This window comes from Macaca nemestrina, chromosome 10, assembly GCF_043159975.1.
Source record: "Macaca nemestrina isolate mMacNem1 chromosome 10, mMacNem.hap1, whole genome shotgun sequence".
NCBI lineage: Eukaryota > Metazoa > Chordata > Mammalia > Primates > Cercopithecidae > Macaca > Macaca nemestrina.
The window spans coordinates 37,826,432-37,848,099 of NC_092134.1; the positions used below are offsets into that span (position 1 = coordinate 37,826,432).

General features: G+C 37.2%; 1 protein-coding gene across 9 annotated transcripts in view; it reads right to left on the minus strand.

Annotated features, from left to right (window-relative positions):
• Positions 1–2,220: 2,220 nt before the first annotated feature.
• The window catches only part of LOC105483677 (vezatin, adherens junctions transmembrane protein), an 85,306-nt gene continuing 65,858 nt past the window's right edge, over positions 2,221–21,668 (minus strand). For 6 of the 9 annotated variants that reach the window (XM_011744656.3, XM_011744654.3, XM_011744655.3 and 3 more), the window contains 3 exons: positions 18,835–18,935; positions 16,977–17,184; positions 2,221–13,099 (listed from right to left, as the gene is read on the minus strand). In XM_011744656.3, the coding sequence (XP_011742958.1) occupies positions 12,591–13,099; positions 16,977–17,184; positions 18,835–18,935 (818 nt within the window). In that variant the 3' untranslated portion in view covers positions 2,221–12,590. Of the gene's footprint in view, positions 13,100–14,025; positions 14,182–16,976; positions 17,185–18,834; positions 18,936–21,668 lie in introns of those variants that run through there. The other 3 variants (XM_011744663.3, XM_011744664.3, XM_024793353.2) reach the window with 1 other exon arrangement.

Below are 21,668 nucleotides of genomic sequence, written 5' to 3' on the forward strand. Positions count from 1 at the left end.
ACAACTCAGTTACAGCCAACAATGGCTTCATAGATGGTTCCAGACATGAAATAAGAAATAGATTCTTTTGTTTCAGAAATGAAGATAAGCCAGAAACTTGCATACCCACAAAGAAAACCTTGCAATAGGACATCCCTTCATAATGAAAAGATTATGCTATCTAAGGAGAAAGGAATAACGTGTAATCACAGGGAGCTATTGTTCCTTTTGAATGTGTACACTTTACCTTTCAAGTACTTGCATTGGACTGCTTGAAAATATAAGGGTGTACTTTGCCCTCAACAGTATTAAGTTCTGTGCTGGAACTAGCTACATTTTTTTTTTTTTTTTTTTTTTAACTAGGGTCTCCTTCCCCTGCCACCTTTTCTTACCGAGTCTCCCTCTGTTGCCCAGGCTGGAGTGCAATGGCGCAATCTCGGCTCACTGCAACCTCCTCTTCCCAGGGTCAAGCAATTCTCCTGTCTGTCTCCCGAGTAGCTGGGATTACAGGCACGTGCCACCACATCCAGCTAATTTTTGTATTTTTAGTAGAGCCAGGGTTTCACCATGTTGGCCAGGCTGGTCTTGAACTCCTGACCTCAAGTGATCCGCCTGCTTCGGCCTCGCAAGTCCCCTCTTATTCTTTCTGTCCAACCTCTGACAGTTGAATATTCTCAAGTTATTTACTGTGCCTAAAAATAAGCTCTCTCTTGCAACTCTCTTGCACAGAAGGACAAACTTGGCTTTACCTAGTACAGTTGTATCGTTTTATTAAGAATAGAGGAACAGAGTTTTAAAAATGGAAGAGGCTTTCAGAGGTCTCGTTCCATTTATAAATCATAATGTTGTCTGCTGTTACAGGAGAAACTGTGGCTCAATATGGTTAAGTGATTTGCCTGAGTTTTAGAGAAGTAGTTTTTAATCCAGCATTCAAGTTTAATGACTTGCAAATTTAAGGGCTCTTTGCCTGGTACAGTGGCTGACACTTGTAATCCCAGCTATTCACAAGTCTGAGGCAGGGGGATCACTTGGGCCTAAGAGTTTGAGACCAGCCTGGGCAACATAGTGAGACCCTGTCTCTTTTTAGAAAAAGAACATGAAAAAACCAAATTCAAGGTCTCTGTACTGTCTCCTAGAGGTTAGCTGTAAAATGAAATGTATATACATAGGCAGTTTATCATAACGATGAAGAGCAGATGTTGGTATCTCTTAGGATCTAATTAGGATACTGGTTCTGACACTTTGTGTGTGTGACTGAGTGAGAAAACTACTGAGCCTGTTTTCTTAAACAATATCTTCTAGTAATATACTTCTAGGAACATGTATGATGACTATTTTATGTGTATACCATGAACATTTTCTCAAAAAGACACATTTGGAGATCTTCTTTCAAATAGGACTACTTTTTAATGACCAGATTCTGAAAATGTTCATTAACTTTTACAGATGTACATTCAGGCAAAATTACTATTTGCCAACTTAATTTTCAATGGCTATAGCACATCTGCTAAAGACCTTCAAAAGCAAATTGTGAAGACAAGGAATGACTACCATATGGGATATTTCCTACCCAATGACTTCAGAATCCAGTAATTACACATATTCTACCTTATCTCATACTTTTAATTAGAAAATTCTAGACAAGGGTCAAGTTTCAAAAATTGCCTTTATGGATATTTATTCCTTGCCTTAAATCTTTTCTGGAAAGAAATGGCTTATTATTTAAAAGTCCAGTTCAAGGGAGGCCACTTTCTCTTTAACTAGCTTTAGTATACAGAGCTATTTTGGAGTTTCCGTGAATGTTCCTAAGAGTGTAGGTAAGCCTAGAAAGGTTCAAACCAATAACATTAATTTGACCTGTCAAAGTATGCTTCATCAGGTGTTCATGACCTTCTTGGTGTCAGTGTCTTTTCTGTCAAGGAGGTTATGTAAGTCAATAAATATAACATGCCCAGAACGTATTCAGTAGCTAACAATCACTGGGAATCACAAAAATGGAACTTTAAAATTTACGCTGCTGTTTTCACTGTGATAAATTATCATATGAGGCACTTAAATGAACAAACAAAACTTGGAGTAATGAATCAATGGCTTTCCCAGACAACTGCCATCTTTTGGCATATTAACAAATACTGAAAAATAATGAAGAAAAACAGAGATGAATAAAAAGGGATTTTTACCTTTTGGTACTAATCCATATGGCAAAGAGAAGAATAAAAAAGGCACACAAACAAAAAGATATAAGGAAGTACGGATTTTATTAGAGACTTCTTAAGCTTAGAAGGAACAACAATAATACACACATATATAAATCTATAGTTGGGTTATTGTAAAATCCTTTAAAATAATTGACAAAAAATTCCATATGATTAAATACAGAAAATAAAGTACTGTGTTAAAAAAATTATAGATATTTGCACAGTCATGTTTATAGCAGCATTATTCACAATAGCCAAGAGATGGAGGCAACCCAAATGTCCACCAACAGATGAATGGATAAAAAAATGTGGTAAATACATACAATGGAATATTATTCAGCCTTAAAATGGAAAGAAATCCTATCACATTCTACAATATGGATGAACCTTGAGGACATTATGTTAAGTGAAATATGTCAGCTACAAAAAGACAAATACTGTATGATTCCATTTATATGAGGTATCTAAAGTAGTGAAATTCATAGACAAAAGTAGATGGTTGCCAAGGCTGTGGGGAAGGTGAAAATGGGAGTTGTTTAATGGGTATAGAGTCTCAGATTTGCAAGATGAAAAAATTCTGGAGATCTGTTTCACAATAGTGTGACTGAACTTAATCTCACTGAACTATACACATAAAAATGGTTAAGATGGTAAAATTTACATGTGTTTTTAAAAATCACAATTTAAAAGATGCAAAAAAAGAGAGTACTTTGCCTATCCCCCAAAAGGCTATAATCTCAAGTCTTCAGGTAGGGTAGGAAATGTACTACCCTAATATATAAAACACAATTGATCAAAAAGTAAAAATGAAAATACCTCTGAAGGAATATTCTCAAATGATATTTTTTAAAAATCACAGTTTAACACTCAAGTAAGTGTCTGGATTGAATACGGACTTCAAAAACTATGTAATCAACTATAACTTTTTAACTCTTCACAAATTCCTATTTTCAGTGTTCATAAAGAACAATGTTTAAAAAAGTGGAAAGGCGGCCGGGTGCGGTGGCTCACGCCTGTAATCCCAGCACTTTGGGAGGCCGAGGCGGGCGGATCACAAGGTCAGGAGATCGAGACCACGGTGAAACCCCGTCTCTACTAAAAATACAAAAAATTAGCCGGGCGTGGTTGTGGGCGCCTGTAGTCCCAGCTACTCGGGAGGCTGAGGCAGGAGAATGGAGTGAACCCGGGAGGCGGAGCTTGCAGTGAGCCGAGATTGCGCCACTGCACTCCAGCCTGGGCTGGGCGACAGAGCGAGACTCCGTCTCAAAAAAAAAAAAAAAAAAAGAAATTAAAAAAAAAAAAAAAAAAAAAAAAAGTGGAAAGGCTCCCAAAATACTGAGAACATATATTGTATATAAATCAAGGACGGGTTCACTCATTTCAAGCTATGTCAAGAAGTCTATGGGATGAAGCATGTCTGTTGTGATGGATATAGTACAGAACTAACTCCACAGCTGAGTTCTTCAGAGTGAGCCTCTGCAGGCTCACAGTCCTATTTTAAAGAATAACCTATTGACCCAATTTGCTGGTGTTATAAGCTTGGAGGAACAGCACAATTTCAAGTTCCTTTCACATGTGGAGTTTCTGATTAGTCTGTGGTTATTTCAAACATGGTCTATACCTACTGCAGAAGCAAGCATTATTAAAAACATACATTTTCATTGTGCACCATAACTTTTGGATTTGGGGTCCTTTCATACTTTTTCAGAAATATTGTCTTCTAAATTAAACAGAAAAACATGTATGTGACTATAGCGATGCAACAGTTGATACGAGACCATGTGATGGATCAACTAGGTCAGAATATTTTTAAAATCCAGAGTGGCAAGGCATAAAAATAGAGAAACTTACTAAAAGTCTTCTACAAAATAGTAATGTAAAATGTGAGGTATTAACCCATTTCTACTGTATCATTCTAGCTTGTTTTCATTAACCATAGCAGAACTTCTAAAAGTGAGCTCTAAAATGTGGCAAATTTGATAATAAATTAAGGAAAAAGTCATTAGTCTCCAGAAACAAGAATTTAAAATCATTTGGCACTGGAGACAGATGGCAAAGACTAAATGCCCTTCAGAAATTATGAACAATTATTCAGTTACATGAGACTGATATACAGTGTCAAGTAGAAAAACATTTAAGAAAACAGAAACCATTAAATTTGGGGGAGAGTTTAATTTGGAGGGAGAAGTTGATTTTTGGGGTTTTTTAGGGCTAAGTTGCTTCCGCTAAAAATATAGAACTTATAATAAACAGGAATAACTCTCTTCACTGGCAATTAATAATAACTGTATGGAATTTCTATTGTGAGAAATTACTATAATGCCATAGGCTGGTAAGACTTTGTTACCCAATGTCATCCCTCTAATTTTAGAAGGATTAACCAACCAATTTTTGCTAAAAGGTAGGCACACATACCAAAAAATGTGAATCTTGGTGAATACAGGATGTCTGGTAGGCCTCAGGTAATCTTCAGTCTTCACACTCTTGATGTTCCAGGAATGATGCGCGAGTTTAGGTTGGTTCTAGGATAGGCCCAGGGGCCTGGTTTGATCTGGGATCCCTGGGACCATACCTAGAACAAACCCAAACAAAACCAAACTCCTTGGGAGTGCTTTCAGCTCAGGTCGACTTCTGGGCTTTTCACTCATATGGACCTCCAAGACCGTACCAGAACCATACACCAACCTTTAAGGGATAGGAGTGATATTTCTGGAGCCTTCTGTACGTTGTCAGCTGCTAGTACTGTGCCTGAGTAAGCATTATTTAAGTCATGGTATGAACAGAAGGTAACAGATTGGTGCAATAAAAGTGCAGGAAACTCTAATTTAGAAATGAAGTTAATTTCCTTAAGAATTTACTTAAGGAAGGGGAAAAGGATATGCTTTGTTTAGGATATTATAAAACAGTAAACTTATAAAAGACATGCTTTAGGTTTAGAAAAATTCTTCAATAATATTCATTTGTAGGTAGCTAACCTTTAGGAAATGATATAAAACTAAAAAACATAAAGCCTAAAACAGTAAAATTATCCCTTACTTTAAGAAAATCTTAAGGTACAAATAGAAGAGGAAATATATATATCCATAACCATATCTCATAGAATATACCCATTTTAAAGGATAATGCAGTCAAAAGAATATGCAGCTTAAATACTGTACTACTGCAATAATACATTGCTAAATGAAGTTCAATACATAGAGATAAAACTAATTTCATTGCTGATAAGCTAAAATACATTAAAATGTATAACATAAAAAAATACTATATGCACTTTAATTTATCACACATTTCATTTCATTTTTTTTTTTTTTTTTTGAGACCGAGTTTCACTCTTGTTGCCCAGGCTGGAGTGCATTGGCATGACCTTGGCTCATTGTAACCTCCGACTCTCAGGTTCAAGCGATTCTCCTCAGCCTCCCGAGTTGCTGGGATTACAGGCATGAACCACCATGCCCAGCTTAATTTTGTATTTTCAGTACAGACGGGGTTTCTCCATGTTGGTTAGGCGGGTCTCGAACTCCCGACCTCAGGTGATCTGCCCGCCTCGGCCTCCCAAACTGCTGGGATTACAGGCATGAGCCACCACGCCCAGCCTGTTTTCATTTATTTATTTTTGAGACAGGGTCTCTCGCTCTGTTGCCCAGGCTGGAGTGTAATGGTGCAATCATGGCTGACTGCAGCTGCAGCCTCCTGGGCTCAAGTGATCCCCCTGCCTCAGCCTACTGAGCAGCAGGGACTACAGGCATGTGCCAGTACATCCAACTAATTTTTAAGTTTTTGTAGAGACGAAGTCTTGCTGTTTCTTGCCTAAGCTGGTCTTGAACTCCTGGCTTCAAGAGATCCTCCTGTCTTAGCCTCCCAAAGTGTTAGGATTGTAGGTGTGAGCCACTAAGCCCCAGCTTATCACACATTTTAGAATATCTATAAAATCAATTCCTCCTTATTCATGCTAAACTTTTACATGTGTGAATCTTTGAATCAATTCATCTTCTTTTTGGATGAATTACAGCAATTACACTGAATAGAATCATTTTTCTCTCACAACTACACTCAGAAATTTTCTTCTTCTATCACTAACCTGGCTTTGGCATCATGATTCTCTCTTCTATAATGGCAGTCTCAACTCAAGAAACTGGTTTGGACCACCTATCTTTTTTTTTTTTTTTTTTTTTTTTGAGATTAAGTCTCACTCTGTCACCCAGGCTGGAGTGCAATGGCGCAATCTTGGCTCACTGTAACCTCCATCTCCCGGGTTCAAGCGATTCTCCTGCCTCAGCCTCCTGAGTAGCTGGAATTACAGACAGGTACCACCACACCCAGCTATCTGCATCTTTAGTAGAGACAGGGTTTCACCATGTTGGTCAGGCTGGTCTGGAACTCCTGACCTCGTGATTCGTCCGCCTCAGCCTACCAAAGTGCTGGGATTACAGGCGCGAGCCACCATGCCCAGCCTGGACCACTTATCTTTTATGATTATTATACCACAGATCCCTTCCATTAGCACAGATAACTGAATGCTGACTGAGGCATGGTCATAAAATAAACAGATTGATTTGACAATTACTTTGTAATGAAAGCAAGAGTCAATATATGCTTACTAACACACAATCAGCATGTTGCTAAAAATAAGTTGTTTGATGCTAGGATATCCATTTCTACACAGATGTGACTTCTACTTGCAAATATTATAACATGCAAATTTTGTTTATTTTTCATTCAAGAGGGAAAAGTGATCCTGCTTAATTATTTAATATTAAATTACAATTTAATCATGCCAAGTACAGAATGACAGTGGGAATTTAGTCATTCAAATATCTGCCAATATCATTAGATCTAACACTGATAACTTTTGGTAAGCTTTTAACATACACTTACTATAGCTGAAAAATAAAGACCCTGTTTTTAAAACTAGCATAATCAAAAAATAAATTCTTTGTGGTATAATTGCCTATAGTCTATAAATTTTATTACTTCTCAGGTCTCTGTGACATTAATGGTGAATGTTTTCTTATTTTTCAGGGCTTAAATCTATTTTCATGTCTTGGAAATGAAGATATATTTCTCTCTTAAAAAAAAAAAAAAGCCAGCTGGGCACGGTGGCTCAGGCCTGTAATCCCAGCACTTTGGGAGGCTGAGGCGGGTGGACCACGAGGTCAGGAAATCGAGACCATCCTGGCTAACATGGTGAAACCCTATCTCTACTAAAAATACAAATAATTAGCCGGGCGTGGTGGCAGGCACCTGTAGTCCCAGCTACTTGGGAGGCTGAGGCAGGAGAAGGGCGTGAACCCGGGAGGCGGAGCTTGCAGTGAGCCGAGATCACGTCACTGCACTCCATCCAGCCTGGGCGACAGAGCGAGACTGTTTCAAAAGAACAAAAAAAAAAAGCCGATGAAATTCTTAACAGCATGTAGTCTCCAATTCAAATAGAAAATACTATAGAAAATGCTAACTTGAGTGGACCAGTTTTAATCAGCGCCAAATAATTCCAGTATAGAACTAATTTTAGAGAAAGTAAAGTATGTAAACAAAATGGTTTCTTTTGTACAATAACAACTTTTCTATTTTGAGAGCAGGTATCTAATTTGGTGACTTCACTTATTTTAATGATAGCAATGAAACAGGTAGTAAAGTAACAGATGTCACAAAATCCATGCATTTAAGCATAATCCACTTCCTCAAGTCTTCACTTTGAGTTTATTTATTCTTACTTTACAGGTAAGTCTAATAAACTTAGTAATCTGGTCTCCAAAATGAAAGCAGATCAGAAGGCACATTATGAAGGTAGAGAAGGGCTACTGCTACAGGCACACTTAAGCAAGCAGTAATAGAAATGGAAAAACGACTGTTAAAAAACAAAGACATGAAAACTAAAACGAGCACAGCAGAATGGAGCCATTTCGATTAGTCTATCAGATTATAATAAATAATGTTAATGATCATTTTAATACCAAATTAAAATACATTCATATACTATTTAAGAAGACAGTAATGCATATCAATTTTATGGAGATTTCCTTCAGAGATTATTCCAAAAAATTTTAGTGCTGAAAGAGGTTCAAGCTCTGCAGGAAACTGGGGCATCTAGAATGACTCCTTCCCCAAATATTCAAGTTAGCCAGTTCTTATCAAATTAGCCATCTTTAGTCTCATACCAATAGTTCTAGAACATAAATCTTGATGAACGGAGTTGAAGTTACATTTATGGTGCCATAAGTTTTAAATCTGTGTACTGTACTAAGAACAATGAATGAGAACTATATATTTAACATTTTTCTGAAATATACACAATTATTTATTCAAAAATGATAGTCAAATTTCTCTTATAGTTGAATTCATTAATGGAAGTCCTAGAAACATCATTATATAAAAACTGAATTAGAACTTCAAATATATGGCAATCATATATTCAGCCAAGTATTTGTTTTGGCAAGTTTTTAGTAAAGAACTAAGAGGCAAACAAAAGAATGCTAAGCAGTCAAACAGGTATCACAAAGTCCATGCACTTTACTGACAGAAAAGCCCCTTAGCTCTCTTTCAGTCTACTTACTCTTATTTTAGACACAATTCTAGCAAGCTTGGCAATCTGGTTTCTCAGTCCACAGCAGATTAGAAGCAGCAAATTAGGGGCCTATTGCAGGAGGCAGGCACACAAGACAGCGGCAAAAGTGACAGCTGATTATAAGGGAAGATAGAGAAACTGTGAAAAACAGACATAACTCAAAAAAGCACACCAATGTGAGGTCATGTTGTAAAGGGGTACCTGACATATATCTCAGTAGCCCCTGAGGATGAGTTTCTGTTTATCACCCCATGATAGAAACTGATATTCCTAAAGATGACAGAAAAAGTTAAATTATATTCTATATACTCTAGACAAAGTAGAGAAGTAGTGCATTTAGTTATTAAATTATTAAAATGGATTTTAGTTAGCTGAGAAGTTAACTTAGGCAAATTAATCACCTGTCTATGATGACAGATCAATGAATTGTTACTGAATTTTTTTCTATATTTTCTCTTCTAAAATATTTGTAGCTTTATTTTCTAATTAAATGTGAACTGCATAGCTATTTTCTTGTAAGTAGAATTGGAAAAATAAATCAATCTTTAGGCCTTGTGTGGTTATCATTCTTAGTATAATATCTACTTTAGTTCAAACAATGATTTAGCCGAGCTATAACACACTCTTATAGTATTTAACCTGTTTCTTTGGTTTGGGTATAGGAACAATATACTATGATTAAACCAAATCAGTTGAACTTTTACTCCCATATGATTTCTCATAATTTGTCAAAAAAGTTTCATATTTTACATTATTGATGGGAAGTGAAGAGTTAGTCACCAGAGTGAAATGATCTGTAAGGTCACACTCCACTGACTTACAATTTTGTGGAATGTATCAGGACTTGATTTTTTTAATGCTTTAACACTAAAAGCTTTATAACTTTTCTTATGTAAATCAGAATATTGCTATTATTTTAAGAAAACTGAGTTTTAAATGAACTTTCCTACCTGGAGGTAAACAAAGGGTAAAAATTCTGTCTTCAAGAGTGACCTAAATAGACTCTCACATGCATTCTTCCATTAAGTACTAGGTTTGTCCCGGTAAAACAAACTACAGAAACATCTGTATTAAAAACTGTCAGGAAGATACTCCTGATAAGAATCATACTGTTAAAAATCATACTGTAAAACTTAAAAAGCACAATTGTAAGTTTTCCCTGCAATGTTTTATTTTTTTCCCCAGAGGGTTTCTTCTGTATATAGGTAGCAGCTTTTTTTTTTTTTTGAGACGGAGTCTCGCTCTGTCGTCCAGGCTGGAGTACAGTGACATGATCTCGGCTCACTGAAAGCTCTGCCTCCCAGGTTCATGCCATTCTCCTGCCTCAGCCTCCCGAGTAGCTGGGATTATAGGTGTCTCCCACCACGCCCGGCTAATTTTTTGTATTTTTAGTAGAGATGGGGTTTCACTATGTTGCCCAGGCTGGTTTTGAACTCCTGAGCTCAGGAAATCTGCCCGCCTCGGCCTCCCAAAGTGCTGGGATTACAGGCGTGAGCCACCACGCCCGGTCAGGGTGGCAGCTTTGAAAGCTAGTCAAAAGCCTGCTAAGGGAAGTAAAATATTCTTAGAAAAGTAACAAACAAGAAAACCTACTTATATTGCATTGGTCTGTTTTTAAATACTTCCTAAGGTATTCATGGCAAGAAGAGCAAAGTCCTAGACAGAGGTTCCTAGATTTTATTGGACATACACATTATCTACGGCTCATTCCAAAATGACCAACTAAGAATCACTGGGAGTATGGTCTAAAATTTGCATTTTAAAAATAAGACTTTATTTATTTTGATGTAGTTACCCCACTAATACAACCGAGAAACACTGACTTCAAATATTATGAGAGAAAATTACTCCAGGAATTTGTGCAGAGAAGATAATACTTTATCTAGAAAATATTTTAAATATTTTAAAAGATGAAAACTATACAAAAGAATAAATATTCAAATAAAGCTGCAAGATCTTTATGCCATAATTTCAATAAGTAGAGTTTTCACTGGATTATGTAACAAGTAGTGAATGAAACAGATCAGACTGAAAGACTGGAAATTCTTGATTAAAATTATTTAGTCTTTCAAAATTAAAAAGGTATCACCTTAGAGAGCACTGAATAAAACTGATACAATATTATGAAGATATTTCCCCCAAACTTTGTAGCTTTATTTTCTAATTAAGTGTGAATTGCATAGCTATTTCAACTGCATAGCTATTACAATTGTGTAATAAAAATAACATACAATAAAATAATTAAAAATTATTAAACTCTAATTCTTCCCTGTGTAAGGTTATAGGTTAAGAGAGAGATTACCAAATTTTTCCATAATTGCCTCTTCTAAATCCAAAGAAAAAGAAATCAGTAAACTAAATAAGCGATTTAAATAAGAAAGTAAACCCTAAGTATTATTGAAGAATTTAACAGTTATAACACATAAAGATTTTTAAAATTGAAATTTAGCTATTTCTAAGTAGTAAAGCAAGGCCCAACCTAAGGTATTGCTCCTAAGAGGTTAATTATAGATAAGTTCCAGGATTTTGGCAAAAAGGCAAAATCACTTATAGTACAATAATCTCTACTATTTATATAAAGCAGAATCAAGTTTTTTCTCAGGTTAAAAAGTAAATTTCCTTAGATTCCTGAAAGAAAAAAATCCCCTTCGGTATAAGTAAATTTACTCACTAAAAGTGATAAGTTACAGGAATTTGAATGTGTTTCTTTACTCTAAAGACAATCTAGATTCATCATGCAATTTCCTTTCTAGGACAGCAACATAAATTGAGTTATTCCTACATTTCCCCCAAATAATGTCTATAGAACTATGTACTGCATAGGAGCTACAGGTCTCAAAACTGTATACGCTGAAAATAATTACTCTTTGAAAATGCAATCACAACACAAGACAGATGAGATTGGCCAATTTGAAAAGCAGTCTCTGTTAAGAGGTAGTTTGTAAATGAAATACTAAGGAGGCAAGGATGCTTTCCAGCAGGCTGACAGGATGTTTCCTGAATCTCATTAAGGTGGACAGGGCTAGAAAACAGCAGCATTGTGACCTGTTTGTGTTAATGGTACCCAATTATCCAAGGAAAAGTGATACAAGGAACATTTTTCTGCTTGCTAAATTGGGGGTAGGGCCTTGGAGTACAAGAATCCCACTTGGACATCATCACTTTCAATTGCAGAAAGAAAGGTGAAAGTGTAATTCTAAAAAACCGTACAATGTTTTTCTTTTAAAGATCACTAGGACACCTTAAAATTAACTACTAAATATACACACGAACAAGGAAACATAAGAAATGTCATAACCCATGCACTGTTGAAACTACTTTTAGTTCCAAACCCCAGCACACATCAATTGTATCAATTAATTTTTTTATTCAGAACCTGGATCTTTGTTTTAAGACTGGTATAAACAAAAATAAAATACAAACAACTTGTTATTAACATAATAGCTGCAGTTATTAACTGCAAGAATACAGTAAAAAGGAGTCATACTAAATGTTAATGTTCTTGCAACAGAATTTTCCCAATCACCTTATGGTAGCAAATTCTGGCAAGAAATGATAATTCATTTCTTATTAAAAATACTTAAAGAATTTCCAAGATTGATCAGTTGTGCCACAAATAAAACAGCAGTTTATTCAAAAGAGCCCTTACCTTTCTCTTATTTTCCTAAAAGATCTGCCATTTACAGGTAACTACTACTTTCAGATCAGTTATTCAAACCAGGGTTCTTCCTGTAAATCCACATCTTAGCTTTATATATAGTAAACTTACACTCATATTCCCTTTCCAGTCTTGAAGCTAAACACTTTTGTAAAAGGAACAATCTAAAATCTCTTCATATGAATCTTGGCTCTTACTTTTCTTCTATCTCATTTTTATTTTCTTCTATTATTTGTTCTTCCTCCTCATCACCAAAAGTCTGTTCCTGCATGGTGGTAAAGGAGAGAGATCTAGCAGCCACTTCTGCAGCAAGGCCAGCAGTGAAGGTAAAATCCGGTGACAGCTGTAGCCGTGCCAGCCTCTGCTTAATGGAGGGCTGTAATGAGTCCCTGGGAGTTGGAGGGGCAGTGGTCAGACCACTTCCATCTGCTTGCAGTTCATCTTCACTCTCACACTGGTAACACATTCTTTCTTCTGCTTCTTGGGGGAAGACTTCATTTGAAGAATTATCTGTATTTTTACCTTCTAGAGAGTTTTCACATAAATACTCAGTCCTACTTATTTCATTGTCTGATGTGGTGGATTTACTACTTTCCTCTTCAGTATCATTTTTACTGACTTTTCCCATATCTGAATTCACTGATGGTTCTGAATTACTTATGGGTTCCACTGGGTCTACAGGAGACAAGGATTTCAACACGGCTTCAAATAAAAAAAAAAAAGAAAAAAGAAAAAAAAATAACTAAGGACCTAGCAATGATTTAAACTTTTAATTCAAACTCTCAGTTTAAGTTTTTTCTTAAAAAGAACAATAAATAAATAAAAGCTAAATAAAACTTTCTAGTAAAATCAATGAAAATTTATAAATCCAGGAAACTTTGTAAGAGAGAAAATGCCTAAGAAATGAAATGAGATGGGGATTTGATGAAGGTTTTTAAGACACCTCACATATTATCTTATTTAAAATATTAAAGCAGTGGTTCTGAAAGTGTGTTCCCTGAACCAACATTATCATTTATCACCTAGGAATTTGTTAAAAATGCAAATTCTTGGGCCTGATCCCAGACCTCCTGAAATGGAAACTCTGGGAGTAGGGACCAGCTGTATTTTACAAGCCCTCATCTTGATTCTGATATACACTAAAGTTTGAGAACCACTGTATTAGGGAATGAGCAGCATGGTTTTCACTGATAATACGTCAGATAAAAGGCTTAAAGTAATCTAGATAATAATAATATCTTCAACATGTATACATGTATATTTACAAGTTAAAACAGCATGGAAAAAATGCAACACAATTTAACTTACTTGCCAACCACCTCACAAGACCCTAATGAAAGTAAAGCCATAACTTCTACACATTTTGTAGTACCACGAAAAATACAAATGAAATAAAGTCTTCATTCAAGATCAACTATTGTACAAAATATAATACATAAATATAACATATATTCATACGGTAGAAGTTGTCCTTGCAAGGAAAATGCAGTTTTATTTAGCCCCTCTTGATGTTAGTAGGCAGTGGGTTGCTTGCTAGGCAGTCGCTCATCCCAGCATGAGGGGTTAGTACAATACAATATAGTATGAAGCATGACGGAAGGAAAAAAGTGCTTCTCGAAGAGCTGGCGTGTATTTAAAAAACGTTTTTGTAAAACGTGTCCACTTCCAGGAACCATCCCTAAGCTGCAGTAACTCCACTAGAGAAGCAGCAACAACAGAAAAAAAATGGCCACAGCAGGTTCCAGTGCAGACTTTCCCCCTCTAATTCCATGCGGACTTTACCCCTGTAGGCAGAGATGAAAACAGCTCTGGAAGATGTACTGAAATTTTTCATGGGAAAAGCATTCTATGGTATCAGCAGCTTTTTACTTATTTTCACAAACTAAAAAACAGCATTATGACCCTTTCCAATGTAAACTATATCAAAAGCACATACCTGAAAAAGAGATACATTTCTCTCATTGATAAAATCTTTTCCCATAATGTCAATAGCATAACTTTAAAGCTATATGAAGAAAACACTAAACAATAAAAAAGGATACAAGTTTATATACAATGCTATTTTCAGTCTATGTACATTCTTAGTTTATAAATCTGTTAGCTCTTAAAGGAAGCAACATATATTAGAAGTTGGTTGATATTCACAATTATTACTAATTAAATGGGGGGGATATAATCTGTGTAATGAGAGGATCAATTTACCAGTGTGTTAGAATTTAAGCCTCAAGGCAGGTAGGAGGCTTTACATTTTGTTTCTTGATCCATGTGCTAGGGATACAGCAGAGACTCTAATGTATAACAAGTACTCAATAACTACTTGTTGAATGAGTAATTTGCTGAATGAATGCTGTGGGATAATAAGGCCCCTATTTAAGAAGACTGTAATTTTGTTACAGAGACACACAAAACAAAACAAAACCTTGAACATATAGAAAACAATAGTGCCTAAAATTAATCTCTGATGTATGTAGGCTCAGTATATGAATGAACAGATTGCAGGAAATCAATCTGTTAATCATTTCCCTTCTCTGCTATATGCTTTGGGGCTCAAGACTTCCTTTATCTTTCATCACAATGTCCCTCTAGTACAAGGGTCTGTAGTGTTAGGAGAGGTGGTAGAGCTGGAGCACTCAGAGAAGAATTCATGGAGAAGAAGAGACTAGTAGAGAGGACAGCTTGGTGGAGAAGGCAGAATTTTTGGCAAAGGGGTAAGCGTGAATTTTTTTTTTTTTTTTTTTTTTTGAGAGAGTCTCACTCTGTCGCCCAGGCTGGAGTGCAGTGGCGCGATCTCGGCTCACTGCAACCTCCACCTCCCAGGTTCAGGTGCTTCTCCTGCCTCAGCCTCCAGAGTAGCTGGGATTACAGGTGTGTGCTATCACGCCTGGCTAATTTTTGTATTTTTGGTAGAGATGGGGTTTCTCCATGTTGGCCAGGCTGGTCTCTAACTCCTGACATCAAGTGATCCACCTACCTTGGCCTCCCAAAGTGTTGGAATTAGAGGCGTGAGCCACCGCGCTTGGCCAGCATGAAATTTTTTCATGAATAAAAATAACAAATTTGTGAACTATAGTTTAATTTGATAAACATAAGAAGACACCTATAGTAAAAACAGTAGAAAATATAATTGGATGGGTGAATTCTTATGATGAAGAGACTTGAAAACAGGAAGAAGAGTTCAGATTCAATACAATAAGGGAGAAATCACTATAGGTTTTAAGATAGAGAGCCATCATCAATGCAGTGTTGGAGAAAAATCTGGAAAGAGTTTGCAAGATAGCTTAGAAGAAAAAGATACTGAAAATGGAAGTTAGCTAAGAGGCTATTTTAATGTACGAGGATAATCTAATGAGGACCTGGGCTATAAACAGAGCCAATAGGAAAAAAGAGGAATGATAAAACTTAGAAACTTAGATCTGGACAGGGGAGAACATAGGGCTCCTGAGAGAAGAAAAAAAAAGAGAACTGGAGGAACTTTCCAGAAGTATAGGTAATCTATATACTTCTAGTGAGGAGGGAAAAGGAAGGCAGTTGATTTTGAGGGTCCACACAGATACTCTAAAATAGAAGGGAAGTCGTACTCTACCTACTTAGAAATCCATAGGCATTAATTCAACTAAGAATTAGCTAGGCTGATATTGTCAAGTATTAAGCTTCCCCTGATTCCTTCCCCTGTCTCCCATGAATTTTGACTTAAGAAAAGAATGGTGAGAAACAGAAAGGAATTTAAGTCTTTTGCATCACCAGCTATCCCATTCTGCTGAAATCAGAGTATGGGGAGTGTGCCCACAGGCACCCCCCTCCCCTCCCATCTACTAAAGTGCTCAAACCACTTAAATAATGCTAATGATGTGGCTCACTGGTCTAGGTTTTAATTATTTTTTTTCTTTTCTTTTCTTTTGAGATGGAGTCTCCCTCTGTTGCCCAGGCTGGAGTGCAGTGGCATGATCTCGGCTCACTGAAACCTCCGCCTCCCGGGTTCAAGTGATTCTCCTGCCTCAGCCTCTCAAGTAGCTGGGACTACAGGCACGTGCCACCATGCCTGGTTAATTTTTGTATTTTTAGTAAAGACGGGGTTTCGCCATGTTGGCCAGGCTGGTCTTGAACTCCTGACCTCAAATGATCCACCCGCCTCAGCTTCCCAAAGTGCTAATATTACAGGCATGTGCTGCCACGCCTGGGCCACTTTTTTCAATGTGAACACAGTTATTAGTTTTGTGCTTCACTGAGGTATTTTAAAATATTTTAACATATTGAGAACAAAGTTGAGAATCTCAAATTCACTAAATTTGAAAATAACATTTAAAATATCCCAAATTACTCAACTCACTGTCCATTCTAAAACAAATTTACTAAAAAATTAAATAACCGATATAAAAGTGTGACCTGGTATCTCCAATATGGTTACATTCCTACTCTTTTATTAATCAGATTGATTTAGCATCTAGAAGAAAAAGTACTATGCATACTGGTGGACCCTTATAAAACCCCAAGAATTCTTCAGCTAAAACAACATTAATGGTTCAAGAAAGAGAGAGTCTCCTACACTGAAATAACCTGTTACTTTAAAGTCAGTGCTTACCATGATCACTAAATAGAAGTTGCTTCCATTTCTGCCTTTCTGCCTCTGAAGCTTTAAATCCCAGCACAGACTTTAATTCTTGGAGCACTCTCTTGGATTCTTCATGCTCACGCTTCTGTCTCTCTTTGTCTTCTTGAGACAAGTAATAAAAATCATCCTTTCTGAAATCACTATCAATATCTATATCATCTACATAAGCTTCTAATTCCTGAAAATGAATAGAAGAAAAAGCACTTTACTTGAAGCAGACAATTCTCTAGTGAGCATTCATTTACTTGCACTTACTTATCTCTGAGATTAAAAAAAAGGACTTGCATTTGGCACAGGTCATTAAAGCAGAGCTAAGAAAAGAAAAAAGTAAATATATACCTATGGATAAATTGAAATCTTCAAAAAAAACCTAACAGTTGATACTAGAAAGCACTGTGGATAAAAAAGTTTAACAACTTCAGTGGTTATTTTTCTACTCTGAGAACATACCATCCACTTAGTGTTACAGCCATTAGCTATATCAAAACCAATCAAAATTAGAAGGGCTGGCAGTTTAGGGAGGTGGTCAGGCATGTTTGTTTTCTTGTGGTTCTTTTGGATTTCCCAGGAAGTTTGAACACTCTTCCTAGGATTAGGGAACACCCCACCTTATGGTCCTCCCTATCTCTAAGACAGAGGGTAGGATGCTTGCTTACCCAAGCAGTATCCTTACAGTATAGGCTCAGGTAAATGACCTGGGATCCTCTAATCAGACGTACCAGCATCAGATCAGATTTAGAAGTCTGTGATAAAAGAAGCAGGCACCAGCTGGGCGCGGTGGCTCATGCCTGTAATCCCAGCACTTTGGGAGGCCGAGGTGGGTGGATCACGAGGTCAGGAGTTCAAGACCAGCCTGGCCAAGATGGTGACACCCTGTCTCTACTAAAAACTACAAAAATTAGCCAAGCGCGGTGGCAGGCGCCTGTAATCCCAGCTACTCAGGAGGCTGAGGCAGGAGAGTCGCTTGAACCCCGGCAGCAGAGATTGCAGTGAGTCGAGATGATGCCACTGTACTCCAGCCTGGGTCAAAGAGTGAGACTCGGTCTCGAAAAAAAATAAAAAAGACGCAGGCACCAGGATGTTGCAGATATGTTTCTTGAGGTAGCACTTTTGGAGGTAATTTTTACTATTCAGCATTGATGGAGCAAGAGGCAATATCTCCACTCATTAACTTAGCAATGATATCTCCATTGCAACAGTTCTTTTGAGTGATTCGGCTGTTTACCCTAGCCTCATTCAAGCCTGCTTATCTGGCTCTCTGAAATATTCTGTAAGCTACCTAAAAGTTTAAATAAAATGTCTGTTAAACTAACTAGGGTTGGTTTCCATTTGCAATTAAGAATACTGAATAGTAACTTGTTATTCAATATACATGAAAAAAAAAATAATGAGTAGATAATATGACCTAAGGAAAAGAGGTTTTTCTTAGAATGAACAAAAGTAATCTTTGTCAATATCCAATGCGATTATCAAAAATTTGTTTTTAAAAGTAAGGTATATCAGTACATGCAGTCAAGTGCACAGGATTTTTACATATGCACACATACCAGTAACTGCTACTCAGATCAAGATAAAACCATTTCCAGCATCCCAAAAGGTAGCTCTGTACTAATTTTCAATGTGTTCAATCACTTTTGAAAGCCACTCAGATATGGACAATTAGCTATAAATAACAACCAAAAAAAAGTCTGCTGGCGGATTCAATGAATTCAGAGTTAAGCACTAAGAATTAATGATTTGATATAAATTCAATAAATTATGCTGTAATTTTGAAGCTCATTAGAAACATAAATCCAACAAGGGAAAGAACAGTAGTTTTCACCCTTACCTGCTCCTCTGGGATTGGATCTTTGTCTGCAATGTGTAGAGTAGGCTGCTTCAAAGGTACTACTGTACAATGTGGGTTTTCACATGCTATTTCAGACTTGCCTTTAAAAAATGGGAGTAGGTGAGAATAAAGATAAGAAACAGACCACACAGAAACGAGTGAACATCCAATTAAAAATATCCTTGGGGCCAGGTGTGGTTGCTCATGCCTGTAATCCCAGCACTTTGGGAGGCTGAGGTGGAAGGATAGCTTGAGCCCAGGAGTTCAAGACCAGCCTGGAAACAAAGTAAGACCCTGTAGCTACAAAAACTAAAAAAGAAATCAGCTGGGCATGGTGGTGCACACCTGTAGTCCCAGCTACTTGGGAGGCTGAGGTGGGAGGATCGCTTGAGCTGGGGAGATCAAGGCTACAGTGAGCAGTGATCACGCCACTGCACTCCAGCCTGGGCAACAGAGCTAGATCCTGTCTCCCCGCCAAAAAATCCTTGGTACTAATACTTTGTCAATTTCATAGTCCAACTTATTCTAATAATTTTTTATTTATAAAAAAATAAAGATATTAAAATGAAAAACAATAAATTAGTAGATTTACAACTTAACTTTAAGTCTTTAAACTCTGAGAGAAGAGGACCTGCCCTTCTCTCTTCACCTCACCACAGTATCTGGTACACACCAGGTACTCTATAAATACTTGTTGAACAAAATATTATCATTCACAGCATAGGAACAGTCTTAAGACAGACCATCACTCTTCTTCACAAAATACAAACTTCAATCTTACCCTGAGGCTATTTTAACTCTCAGAAGTTGGAATTGGAAATGAGTTCACAAGTAACTATCTTTACAAGAACACCCAAGTGAGTTTAACTTTAATTATTAAAATTTGTGTTTGGTATTTACTGACAGGGTTACTTAGTCTCATATCCGGCTGGCTACCATTCATCATTGCCTTTCTACTTATAAAAAAAGAAGTATAGTTTAAACTTCTTGATTTTTACTTTTCAAAAGTAACAATAGTTAAATGGTTTTAAAAAAGAAGTATTTTGGAAATGTTACAAAAAAATAACTGGTTAGTTTGTAGGAAAGATGGCAGAATGATTAATAAATTAATAGGAAGCACTAATGAGAGACAGAATAGCATAGTGGCTAAGAGCTATAGAGTTAGTCACACCTGGGTTAAATCCCAGCTCTTGCTGCTTTCTAGTTTAAATTACAGTTAACTGGCCAGGCACAGTGGCTCACGCCTGTAATCCTAGTACTTTGTGAGGCCAAGGCAGGAAGATCACGAGGTCAGGAGTTCAAGACCAGCCTGGCCAACATGGTGAAATCCCGTCTCTACTAAAAATAGAAAAATTAGCTGGGCATGGTGGTATGTACCTGTAATCCCAGCTACTCAGGAGGCTGAGGCAGGAGAATTGCTTGAACCCAGGAGGCAGAGGTTGCAGTGAGCTGAGACTATGCCATTACACTCCAGCCTGGGCAACAGAGCGAGACTCGTCTCAAAAAAAAAAAAAAAAGAAAAAAAGAAAAGGCCAGATGCAGTGGCTCACGCCTGTAATCCCAGCACTTTGGGAGGCCAAGGTGGGTGGATCATGAGGTCAGGAGTTCGAGACCAGCCTGGCTAATATGGTGAAACCCCGTCTTTAATAAAAATACAAAAATTAGCTGGGTATGGTGGCGTGCACCTGTAGTCCCAGGTATTCGGGAGGCTGAGGCAGGAGAATTGCTTGAATCTGGGAGGCGGAGGTTGCAATGAGGCAAGATCATGCCACTGCACTCCAGCCTGGGCGACAGAACGAGACTCTGTCCCCTCAAAATAAATAAATAAATAAATAAATAAATAAATAATTACAGTTATCTGTAGAACAGTGGTGAAAATAATAGTATTATCTTGTAAGATTAAAAAATACATGAAAAGTGCTTAAAACAATGCCTGCTACAGATTACATGCTCAAAAACTGCTATTATTGCCTAATTAGCAGAACACAGATTTCATTATGTCAATGCTGACACCACAGATTGAGCTCTTTGAATGAAAAGAAAAAAAAAATCCGTAAGACTATTAATAGCAATAAACAAGTACATTAAACAGTGTGCTGGTAATCCAGCTCTCAAACAAAACAAAACACCCAATTTGCAGCACTTCCTGATTTCCAGTTCCCATGGTGTAAATGCACCCACTGTGACCAATTCTAAGCTACCAATGATGTTAAACTGACTCACAAATTTCTGAATATTTAACAACCTTTGGAGAGCTAGCTCCAGCATGCAATTCATTTAACAAAAATCTAGCAAGAAGACGGGTGTGGTGGCTCCTCAAGCCTGTAATCCCAGCACTTTGGGAGGCCGATACGGGCTGATCACTTGAGGTTAGGAGTTGGAGCCCAGCCTGGCCAACATGGCGAAAACCCATCTCTACCAAAAAACACAAAAACTAGCTGGGCATGGTGGTACACGGCTGTAATTCCAGCTATTTGAGAGGCTGAGGCAACATGATCATTTGAACCTGGGAGGTAGAGCTTGCAGTGAGCTGAAATTGCGCCAATGCACTCCACACTCCAGCCTGCACGACACAGTGAGACTCTTTCTCAACAAACAAACAAACACACACAAAAAGCCTAAAAAATTTTTAAAAACCCACCAGATTTTTAATTACATGCTTGCAGTAATAGCTTTTACAAACAGCACAGAAGGTTATAAAGTGAAAAAAGCTCCCTGATGACCTTATCCCTCAATTCTACTGTCTGAAAGCAGGGGCTTGCCAAATCTGTCCCACTGCCTGTTCTTGTAAATAAATTTTTCCTAGAACACAGCCACACTCATTTAAGTATAGT